The sequence below is a fragment of the Malus domestica genome, chromosome 17 (assembly GCF_042453785.1).
Source record: "Malus domestica chromosome 17, GDT2T_hap1".
Taxonomy (NCBI): Eukaryota; Viridiplantae; Streptophyta; class Magnoliopsida; order Rosales; family Rosaceae; genus Malus; species Malus domestica.
This window is the reverse complement of record NC_091677.1, coordinates 32,181,012-32,193,434: the sequence shown is the minus strand read 5'-3', so window position 1 is coordinate 32,193,434 and position 12,423 is coordinate 32,181,012. Positions and strand designations below refer to the sequence as shown.

At 36.2% G+C, this 12,423-nt stretch overlaps 2 protein-coding genes across 2 annotated transcripts; both read left to right on the top strand.

Moving 5' to 3' along the window:
• Positions 1-348: 348 nt before the first annotated feature.
• On the top strand, positions 349-798 carry LOC139193484 (uncharacterized). Its single transcript, XM_070816509.1, has one exon. The coding sequence runs from the start codon at positions 349-351 to the stop codon at positions 796-798; it is 450 nt and encodes a 149-aa protein (XP_070672610.1).
• A 6,402-nt stretch (positions 799-7,200) lies between these two features.
• Positions 7,201-12,023, top strand: LOC103427683 (uncharacterized). The gene is made up of 12 exons (XM_008365751.4): positions 7,201-7,561; positions 7,651-7,779; positions 8,521-8,715; positions 9,253-9,300; positions 9,369-9,497; positions 9,604-9,728; positions 9,876-9,986; positions 10,470-10,578; positions 10,739-10,857; positions 11,206-11,359; positions 11,477-11,621; positions 11,829-12,023. The coding sequence occupies exons 1-12, from the start codon at positions 7,439-7,441 to the stop codon at positions 11,888-11,890; spliced, it is 1,449 nt and encodes a 482-aa protein (XP_008363973.2). The 5' UTR covers positions 7,201-7,438; the 3' UTR covers positions 11,891-12,023.
• Positions 12,024-12,423: the final 400 nt, after the last annotated feature.

Sequence of the window (12,423 nt, the reverse complement as noted above, 5' to 3'; positions counted from 1 at the left end):
TTATACTTTGAACCGTTAACATACTTTCGTTGTAACGAAGCTCTTACACTTGAGTCCCTGGAGAACCTCAAATCCACTACACTTAAATCAACATATTGCATTATGTGTTTCTTATAGGAACCTCTAATTTATGAATTAATCGTTCATAAAACTAAATTGAACCTGTAGTTTCAAATTTTGTACCTTTGAAACCCGAAGTTTTCATTCAAAACTTACCGCATGAAACCTGCAGTTTTCATGCATAAATTAAACCAATACATGTTTATGGAACATGAATGTTCTACGATATATGTCTATGGATTACCATATGACTAATCACGTTTTTTTTGTACCCTCCGATTTAGGGACATGTCGAACTTGAACAAGCTCGATTTCACCGCTCTAGAAGTCTCCGAAAGAAACTATCTGAAGTGGGTTCAAGAAGTGAAGCTCCATCTTACTGCAAAGGGCATTAGAGCCACCATCGAGGCACCTACCGACAACAAACCTGTCGACGAAGCTCAGAAAGCTACTACAATGATCTTCATTCGAAGACATATCCATGATGCACTGGAAACTGAGTACCTCACTAAGGAGGACCCACGCACCTTCTGGCTTGCTCTGGCCGACCATTTCGATCACCAAAAAGACGTGTACTTGCCTAAAGCAAGACATAACTGGCAGCATCTTCACTTCCAAGACTTTAAGTCCATGAATGAATACAAGTCTGAAGTTTGTAGAATCCGATCATTGCTGAAATTCTGTAAAGTGGAACTAATCGAATCAGATCTTCTGGAGAATACCTATTCGACCTTTTAGGCCACCAATATTGTCCTACAGCAACAATATATGGCATAGAAGTTCACCAAATTTTTGGATTTGATCTCTGTACTATTTCTCATTGAAAATCAGAACCAGCTTTTGATGAAGAATCATCAAGCTAGACTGACTGGCTCAAACGCCGCACCTAAAGTGCATGGGACGAATTCTAGCAGCCACAAACGACGCAAGAACCGTCGTGGCCGTGGCAATGGGCCACAAGTCCAACCATGGGCCCAAGGTCAACAGAGTGCCGGCCCTAATGGAGGAAATGTGACCCAGTAGCGTCCACCCCTTGCCCTAGTACCCCGAACTTTAAGAATAAGGGAAAAGCTCACATTCAGTCAACTTCCAGTGAAATGGATATGTGCTATCATTGTGGATCAAAGGATTATTGGCCACGCGTATACCTAGCTAACCTTGAGACTATTGCCAAGTATCATTCCTGTTGTGAGTCTAACTTTGCACATGTGGAACATCCGGAAGATGCTACTGCATCAATTAAGATATTGGATTTTCAAGAGGTGTTAGCGCCTATGGACAAATAAATTAGACATGTTTTTAGGGTGTTTACCCCTAATGGCCGAACCCACTAGGAGCGGTCGACCCCTCACTCCTATTTTTTAGGTTTATGGTTTAATTTTGAACAATTTTTCTAAGTATTTGGAATAATTTGTTTGGTTTTGGTTTTTTTGAATTATGGATTGTTATTTGATGGATATTATTTCTCGAATTGCTTAATTGAATGAATGGAATTATATTTATGCACGTGACCAATTCAATCAATTTATTTTTAGGTATGTCTAGTGGGAAAGTTAGTTGTCTGGCTGATAATGTTACCACGCACACCATCTTGCATGAGCGACACTATTTTACTAACTTGATACCCAAGAAAGCACCTCTTATAACTCACTCAGGCCCATCCAACCTAATTGAATAATACGGAAAGACATGTATCATGTTGTCCAATGGTACAATCTTAACCATTACAGAGGCACTCTATTCTCCACGTTCCAGAAGAACGTTGCTGAGTTTTAGACATATTCGAGATAATCAATATCATATTGAAACCACTGAAGATAATGGTTCTGAATTTCTTTGTATCACTTCGTACAAATATGGTCAGAAGCGTATTCACAAGAAGTTGGAACGTCTCTCGAGTGGGTTGTACATCACAACCAAGGGCGGAGCCAGGATTCTTTTCTTGGGTGGGCTAGCTGAGATTAGTACAATAACATCATATGTTATTTTTTTGCTTATATAATAATTAGTATAAAATGTACATTCATTTGAAATTTGCAACAAAAATAAAGAATGGCGAAGATAGGGATTTAATTGTTGATTTAAAAAAATTATTTTTCTTTTCTTGAGTAAGAAGCACAAAGGCTAAATTGCATAGGGTGAATGATCTTTTTTCTTTAACGAATAGGATAAAAGGGGGATGAGAGATAGAATTAATTTATAATTTTTAGTATAAAACGTATATTTACTACCTATCATCTACTAAATATACAATAAACAATAACCTGTATTGAAATTGAATGGGCTATAAGCATGAGTTTACAAAAGAATGGTGTTGTCCACACATCCGTTTTTACCTCCAACACACCCTTATTATTTTTTTGCGTTTAATCATCTTCAATTCATTCGATCCGATAACGACAAATTGAGAAGGATATGTGAGAAGTAAAAATGAGTGCATGGATAACACTATCCTTATAGAAAACCTCCCTAGGCTACATACCATTTTAGCCCTGTAGAAAACCTCACAATGGACTAGCAATAATGTCCGCACTCCTCTTTTTAATTAGTTCAATTGGTGATAATAGTGTAGCGTAACCGCGTATAGAGAGGTAGTACTTAACAAGTAAGAAAATAGAGTACATTTACAATTTCTAACACTTTAAACCCCACTATGTACAAAATCATACTACTTTGATATTTCTTTGTACTTCCAAATCCTAATTCAAATTCAAGTACTCAGACTTTATCTTTGAAGCTAATTTACCACTTTAGTTGAATTTTCATCTTTATTGTGAGATCAAATGGTATTTTTTTGGAAGTTTTAACAAAACACTCTCGGTACTGTTTACTTTTAACGAAAAACCACATTTTTACCTTTAATTGGCACTATTTACTATATCTTTAAAAAATGTTTTTCGTTAAAAGAAAAGTTTTTTTAAACTTTTCGTTAGTTTTTTTTTTTTTTTCTGTTGAAAACTTATATACAATTAAATAATACCATTCAAATTTAAGGATCAAACAAAATAGTTATTAAACACAAAAAATTGAAAAATAAATTAAAAGTTGCAGGACCCATCGTATTAATGAATTCCAGTGAGACTACTGTGTCTGTCGACTGGCGATTCGTTTCATCCAAAATCACTCACTACAATTCGTTACCTCCAGAATTAAAACAAGAGTCTGACAATCCAAATCTCCTTTTGCTGACTCGGCTCTCACAAACTTTCACATAAATAACCTGTTGTTTACATGCAATGTAGTGTATTTTTTTTTTTTAGGATTGAGTATCTAAAACACCTTAATTGTTTAGTGTCATTTAAAACTGGTCTCAATCTTTTTAAACATTCCAAATAAGTATCAAACCTATTGAAAATGCCACATCCATTAAGCCTCAATTAATTTTTTTCAACATAGATTATATTCAAAATACACCAAATGGGTATATCATGGTCAACATTAATATTAGTTGCCTCAAAATTGAAATTTCAAATATAGATTATACAATATGAAACTCAATGATCAAACGGCTATTAAATTGAAAAAAAAATGGACCCAAATTGAAATTACATCAAGAAGACAATATTCTAACAAAAGAGAGGCTTATGACTTCAAATAGCGTTTCGAGGAGCTTGTTTTTGCTCATTTATTCTCCTCATACGTCGATTCTCATCTCGTAAAACTTCCAATTCTTCTTTGGACGATGACTATGGTGGTGACCACACCATGGCAATCTATACCATTTCAGCAACCTCCATGACCTTCTCGATGTCGTCGGCTTGAGTTGTAGGGTGGAATTGGGGGTTTTGCGTTGGGTTTGGAGGTGATGGCATGATGAGGGGTTGTGGTAACCATTAGTTAGTGGAGGCTATGCTTCCATGACCCTCTATTGATTCTGGAGACAAAGTAACCCCTAGTTGATTTAATAGATTTTAATTGGGGCTTAACATATGTGACATTTTCAATGGATTGGGTACTTGTTTGACATGATAAAAAAAAGGTTGAGACAAATTTGAAATGACACTAAAAGGTTTAGGGGTTTTTAAGTACTTATATTTTAATAGTAATTGCATTACTACTAAATTATGTTCAAGGAATTAACTTATATTTTAGGTAAAATATCGGTAAATTAATTTTAAATCATAACAACATTTTTTTATTGACGATAAAGTGCAAAATTGGACCTCGATAAAAACATTGTCGAAAATTTTAACCCAGTTGAAGAGAAAAATTGTATCACGCACTTACAAACTTAGAGTTAACTATCCTCATCGAAAGCACAAACAGTAGAAACTAAAGAGATCACAAAGAACTATCGTGCATGAATACATCAGTGAGAACATCGGGTGGATGCTCCCACCATTGCGCCACCAGTTGCTGACCAAGCCCAACCCGTATCTATATTATTAGTACAAAAATATAGACATGTTATCTGATTTAAAGTTATTTTACTTATATTCTAGGTTACTTGACAAAAATATATACCATATTTTATGAAATTCTATTAGTTGGATTTAACGTTAGGATATCATCAAATTAGATGCATTATGAAGATATTGAAAAAAAAAAAAAAAACACTGCCTTTAAAACGCATGAGGGCCATTATGAATTCTTAGTTATCTTGTGAGCAAGGGATGATGAGGAGAGGCAGCATCATAGAGGCTTCTGTTGAGTGTAGCAAACACGAGTGCTCTAACCGTTTGACAAATGTAATAGATTGCAAGTATAAATCAGGCGTTGTCAAGTTAAGAATTAGACACTCGAAGAATCTTTGAAAAATATCGTGGAGTGAGCCCACCATGTGGTCACTATTATATTAAGTTATTAAATGATTAGCGCTTTAGCGCTTTTATGTATATGAACAAAAGAAACCAGATTTATTATACTATATACAAAATATAACAGATGCACGTATTTATTTATTTTTACTTTCTTAGCACACGGTACTACACTTTATTCAAAAAAGAAGATGTGATCTACACCCAATATGATTATTAACTTAAACTTTAGGGATGTGATATCCACACACCCCATTTTACTTCTCACACACCCTTTTAATTTTCAACCGTCGGATCGGATGAATTGAAGAATATCAACGGATAGAAATTAACAAGGGTATGTGAGAAGTAATTTAGGGTGTGTGGCACACCCCTAAACTTTATTATTGCCCTCCATATGGCATATGCAAGTTAACATGAACAAAATATGGCAAGCACATTATAAATATGGAATAGCAACCGCTTTAAGAGGGTATTTTCTACGTTTGGTTAAACCAGTAGACTCAGTCATGTTTAAATCCTCCGCTCTTGCTCCGCCATGCAACTCCCAATCGAATTTATGCACCAAATTTGCCAAACCAATTTCATTAACCGCCATGGCAAACTGAACTCCCGGGCAGCACCTCCTGCCAGCTCCAAATGGAATCAATTCAAAGTCATTCCCTTTATAATCTACACCACTATTCAAGAACCTTTCGGGCTCAAACTACTCCGGTTTTTCGTACGATTTGGTATCTCTTCCGATTTCCCATGCATTCATACTTTTAATGTCGTAGCCATGGATTTTCACATCTTGGGTTGACTTTCTTGGCAGTAGTAATGGAACTGGAGGATTTGTAATCGAAGGGTCTCTTTGAACACTGCCTTCAAGTAGTGCATTGCAACCAAATCATCCTCGTTTATTATCTCAGTTTTACTTCTTGCTATTCCCCTAACTTCCTTTTGCAGTTTTTTCATCACCCTCGGATGCCTTAAAAGCTCAGACATTGCCCAGTCTATGATTGTGTATGTATCAGTGCCAGCAGCAAACTTATCCTTCAAGAAGAATGATCCACCAACGTTAACGAGTAATCGAATTATTATAAGACAAATAAAGCTAGATAGACCATATTATTCATATCAGTATGTATGACTAGTACAAAATACTTAAACTGCTGAGTCACCTATATTAATGATTCAAATGATCCGGGCCATTGAAATTTGATCCAACGGCTACAAATAGGAAACATCTCTAAAAGTTATAATAATTGTAGTTGTTAGATCAAATTTCAACGGTCTGGATCATTTGATCCTTAAACTCTCTTTTTTTAGATCCAAAGATGATCTGTACTCGTTTAAAATGAAGATGTTGTACTATTTGCATCCTTTAGGTTTTGTCTCGGAAGATGAAATTTTTTCTTTTTTATTGTTTGTTTGTTGCATGATCTGGGACCAGGATGCAGCCACCGACGCAGACCCTTAACCGAACATTGAAATCAAGGATACTGATTTTTTTCGGTAACATGACATGGATTTTAATTTAAACATTGTTATATCAAAGAGTAGTTGGCCATCAGCTTGTGGACCGGCTACAACAATTAATAATGAAAGGACGTAAAGCTTATTTGTTTTATTTTTAACTCGTATTTACTCTTATTTGGTTAACCGCAACAGTTTAAGAACTTATTTGATAAGTGTTTTTAAACGACTGAAAGCACTTGTACATAAAACAATTTTAGACTCAAAAAGCACTTATAGTGCTTCTTGTAAGAAACACTAGTTATGTGTCTTTTGCAGAAAATATTTCAAGTATTTTTCCATGATTAACTTGCATTTTGACTAAGAATTGGTTTAAAAAACATTTTATTTAAAATTTCTTTTAGTTGTTTAAAAATACTTGTCAAACGAGCTCTAAAACAATATTAAAATTAAACCTAAACCGAATATGGAGTGCTACGAAGAAGATCTGGAGTTACAAAGAAAACTTCAAGCTCATATGTCATGGATTGAGAACGAAAATTGAACTCTATGAGATATAATTTGCATCATCCCCAAAATATAAACAAATATTCGTTCACATGACAAAAGAAAATAAAAAGGAAAAGAGTTGCTATCAATCATCAAAGCATCCAAAAGGAATAACGAAATGAAACACTTTTTACTTTCCCAATTTTACAAGAAAACACAAAGTAAACAAATCGAGCCTTACAAGCCAAGCAATTATCAGCTGACTCAGCTCTCGCTCTTCCTATCGAGAGATGTTTCAGTATGATCGGTACACGAAATAGTACATTATATATCATTATATAAATTGTGGGATATGTATACTAAAAAGTTAATAACTTAAAAAATAAAATTTCTCACAACTTCTAATACAATATGTAATGTACCACTTGTATTCCCGTCACCATTAAAATTTTCTGCTCCGTGCTGTTTCTGTCAGCCACACACACTATCTTTCTCTCCCCCACCACGTACTGTTATAGATTACTCACTTCCCCATGTAGCCGAACCCATCGACAATGCCTCAGTTGCATGTTAAATGCTCTATTTAATCTGCCCATTTGATTAGAATTTTGGGAATTTTGAGCAAAATTGAAAGAAACCCAATTGCGATAAGAACAAGAGAAGCTCAGAGAGCTATGCTTCCTCTGCCTCCCGTTGATCTCAAAGATGTTCAGCAGAATCTAGCAACGCATTTTCGGCCATGGCAGCGCTCCTTTCAGTTCTGGGTTCGAGCTGCTGATATCTACACGGGCTACAAGGTCCATCTCTCTCTCTCTCTTTCTCTCTGTTTATATATATGTATATATATGTATATGTTTTGATGGGTGTTTTGGTTGGGGTTTGATAGGTGTTTCAGCTGAGAGTGAGTTTGGTGAAGGATGCGAAGAAACAGGAGGAAATGTGGGAGAGGCAGCATGAATTTGCAGCTGAGAAGATATATGCTATGTGCTCGGACCTTGGCGGTTTCTTCCTTAAGGTATTCGATGAATTTACTGTTCGATTCCTTTCACTGCTTGCTCTTGTGAATACTGGATTTGATTTTAGGCGACAGAATTGCGAAATGACATGGATTATGTGCTGTTTTGTACTGAAAACTATATTTTTTCTGTATGATTATTGATTAGTAAAGTTAAAGAGTCATGCTTTATCGTTTTTGCTTCTTGTTGACGTGCGTGTTTAGACAGTCATCTAAGACTTCGAGCAAGTGAAAGTCAGAGACCGATCTAACTTGGTAGTACCGCATTCACACACATGCACACGGGATTGTAGTGTTTCCCCCATAACCGGGCTACGTCTGTTGTAGTATACATTGTAGTGTATTTGAGTATGCATATACATATTATATTGGATAGTCATAAGATAAGAGCCTAGAGAACTTGGGAGAGAAGGACAGTGCAGACGAATGGGAGGAAAGCCTCCCTTGCTGCCTCTACGACAGTCCCTTTCATAGGCTTCTAAACTTCCTATGTTAGTTCCAACTTGTGGCCACAATGAAGGGGTAATGTGGCCTAATAGAAACCACTCAATAATGAGGCCCAATATGGTCTAAACAATTATTGTTCGTTTTGATTTGATTTCCAATTGGTTTTCAGATTTAGGGTAGTTATCAATGAACCTTTTGGTTTTAAAGAACCTTGGAATTCATCAATGGTGGTTTTTGGTTTTTGTAATATTTGTGCTGAATACTGAGTTGCTTCTTGAATGGGGTTTCAATTAGGTTGCCCAGATCATCGGGAAGCCAGACTTGGCCCCGGCTGCATGGGTCAAAAGGCTTGTTCCATTGTGTGATCACGCTCCTGCAACGCCATTTGATGCTGTTCAACTTATGTTGGAGATGGAGTTGGGCCGAAATGTTGGTGAAGTGTTTGAAAGATTCGATGTGGATCCTCTTGGCTCTGCCTCAATTGCCCAGGTATTTCTACTCATGAGTGATTTCTAGATTTTGGGAGCAGCCTCTCCATAAATGGGGGTAAGGCTAGCCGACATTCACCTCTCCCAGACCCTACGTAAAGCGGGAGCCTTGTGCACTGGGTACGACCTTTTTTTAGTGATTTCTGGATTGCTACAAGTGCCACCATAGAAATTGCAATAGTTATTAGAATTTACAAGTTAATATTCTTAGCTAGTATCCGTATCAAGTCTTTAATTAAGAGAAACTTTCTGAAAGCAGATGTAACTTGATGCTGATATTTGTTGTTCTGCTATAAGTTTGTAATTTGCGTCAAGAGCTTTAATAATTAAGATTCATGGTCAGATATTACCATTAAGGAAGAGTTTGTCAAATTTCAGAGTTCTTCAATGTTGGAATGTATATTTATATTTATATTTGCATTTAATTCCTTTTTAGGCTAGCTGTTTTCTATTGGAGGGAACCATACTAGAAATGCTATTACAATGCTTATCGAAGTGTATACATTTTTACCTGATATGTGTTTTATGCTCAAACTAGGTTCACCGAGCAAGATTGAGAGGTGATAAGAGTGATGTTGTTGTCAAGGTGAGTGAACATAGAAAATTCTATGGCTTCTTTATGCTCTGTGAACTTCTAATTTCTTGTGGTAATAGGTGCAACATCCTGGAGTTCAGGATCTAATGATGACCGATATTCGCAACTTGCAAGCCTTCGCCTTTTACATACAGAAGACAGACGTCAAATTTGATCTATACTCTGTAACAAAGGAAATGGAGAAACAGGTGCCTTATATGCACAAAATATGGAATCCTTCTTTTGTTAGATTACTATCTGAATTGTAGTCATCAATATCCAGATAATAACTATCTTTCATGTTTCCAATTCAAGATTGGATACGAATTTGATTTCATGAGGGAGGCTGATGCTATGGAAAAAATTAGACATTTTTTGTATGAGAATAACAATAAGTCTCCAGTTTTGGTGCCACGACTCATACGAGATATAGTCACTAGGTATGTAATTCATACCCCTTTCTCTTCCCTTCTGATATGATGGGTTGATAAATTTGCCTTGCCAAATCATTGCAACATCTAATTGTGGGTGCTGTTAAGTTCATTTGGTTGAACTTCCAGTGATAAAGTGTTACTTTGTTTGGTCAGGAGAGTTATAGTTATGGAATATATTGATGGAATCCCCATCCTGAATCTGGGTGATGAAATTGCAAAACGAGGCATAAATCCTGGTGGTAAGATTGCAGTAGCGGCAAAGCAGTAAGCATCTAGTCCGTACAAAGAGTATGCTGTCTTTGTTATTTACTTTTTTATGTATATAAGTTGCATTTGATTGTCAACAAAGAGCTATTATTAATTCTCATTATCTAATTAATTTAAGTCTTTCATAAAATTTGTAGACATCTATGAAATATTCAAACTTTCCTTGTATCAACAAACAGCCATGTTAGGTAGCTTATTGTACGTCCCTTTTGCTCCTTTGATCGGCGATCTCTTTTTTCCTGTCTTATCTCTCATATTCATTTGCTAAAGCTTTTATTTTTGGAAACTTTAACGAAAAGCTCCCGATACTGTTGACTTTAACGAAAAGCTCCCCTTTTTCTTCTCAATCTGGTATTGATTATGAAGATGCTTTCTGTTCTAGCTCTTAGAGAACTTTCTCACTACTTTTCACTTAATTAAATAGTTTATTCTCTCATAAGAAATGGAGAAGGTCATTGATTAATTTCTTCTAAAATGCAGGAAAATCCTCCAAAGTTTGACGCTGGCATATGGGCAAATGATTCTGAAGAATGGTTTCTTTCATGCCGATCCTCATCCAGGAAATATACTAATCTGTAAAGGCTCAGAGGTAAATGACCAACGTATTGAATTTACTGCTTAGTTGGACAAAAAGCTAGGTACTTGTCTCTTTCTAATTAATAACTTACTACGTTATAGATAACATTTCCTTTAATTTGAATAGTAAATTCATAAGCTGACTTAGAATTTGCATAATTCTTCCAAGTTAGGTTGCCTTGCTGGATTATGGCCAAGTGAAAGATCTACCGGATGAGTTGAGACTTGGTTATGCTAATCTTGTCATTGCCATTGCTGATGGTGACCCTATTAGAGCATCAGAGAGCTACAGGTAATTACTTCACTGATGCTGCCTTAGTTCAAACTAAGCTACTACGGCTAGAGAAACTAAGGCTGAGACATGACCTGCAAACTGCATGCAAGTGCATGTGAGTGTGAGGCTTATGGAGACAAACTGGCAATAGAGAAAATAGGTGAATTAGATCATTAAATGCTGTATCAATAACTGAGATCGAATAGAATGGAATGTCATTATTGTGCTCAACTTGGATATAAGAAACATGGGCCTAATTCAAAAAATGACAATTTTTCATTTTTCGATCTCAATGTCAGAGTTTTGATGAGGTGCTTTCAGGGTTGATATTGTGTGCACATTGTACTAATTTATTTCTCTTTACAGGGAACTTGGCATAGAAACCTTAAGCAAATGTGAAAATGAACAGCATGAATTGTTAAAGTTGGCACAGACAATGTTTGACACAAAATTACCCCCCGGAGTGACAATGCTGCAGCCTTTTTCCGAGGAATCTTCAATTAAAAAAATTGGAGTTCAGGTAGGATGAATTCCAAAATTTTATTGACGACCTATTTTCACATCATTTCATCATATTGGCGGCTATCCACTCGTGATTGTTACATACTGTTTCGTATATTGTCCCTGGCTCTTGTAGGCTTTTCCAGAGGAGTTGTTTTCTGTACTTCGGACAGTGCACCTGCTGAGAGGACTTAGTGTTGGTTTAGGAATCAACTACTCTTGTGCGGAACAATGGAAACCCATTGCAGAAGAAGCTTTGTTCCGTGCTGGGAGATTAAAAGGTGGCGTTTCCAAACTCCTTAGCTATGGAAATAGGGGGCTCATATATTATGTAGTACATTAATACACACGCGCACGCGCACACACTCTTGTGCTAACTCCGTCATGACAAAGCATGTTCTTGAAATTGCTCTTATTTCAATGCGAAATTTGAATACTACCCCTTGAGTTGTTTTCTGATGTCATTTCAAATACATTGTCACTACCAGGTAGGCCGATCAAAGCCAGAGGTCGTCGGCGTGGTTTATCGAGGTTATTTTCGAGAGACTGATTATCTTGTAAGAAGAGGTAGCCCTGATCAGGGGAAACTTTGTGTGATCCAAAATTGTTAGCTTGCTGATATAGTGAGTCCTTGTCCTATTTATGTGATTAATGTTAAACGTGGAGACCGAAAATTCAATTCACCACGGGCGTATGTCTCCGCCAGCGCTCCAATTGCTTTCAACTAGAGCTGTTATTTCGGAAGTTCTTTGTGCCATTAAATTAAAAAAAAAAAAAAATATTCGAAGTGCTATTCACACATTTATTTTTATTTCTTACCTCGTTTCAATTTTCAACCGTCGGATCGAATGAATTGGAAATGATCAATGACCATAAATTGACAAGGGTGTGCATAAGGTAAAAATAATTGTGTGAATAGCATTATCCAAAAGATTCTTAAGCATCAGCCCACAGAGCCCAGAATTCGATGACCCTCTGTCTAGCCCAAAAGCCTAGGGATCAAGTGATATGGACCTTTAAAATTTGATCAAACGGTAAAAAATTATTATAGCTTTTAAAAGTTTTTACTAACTTCTTTGTTTT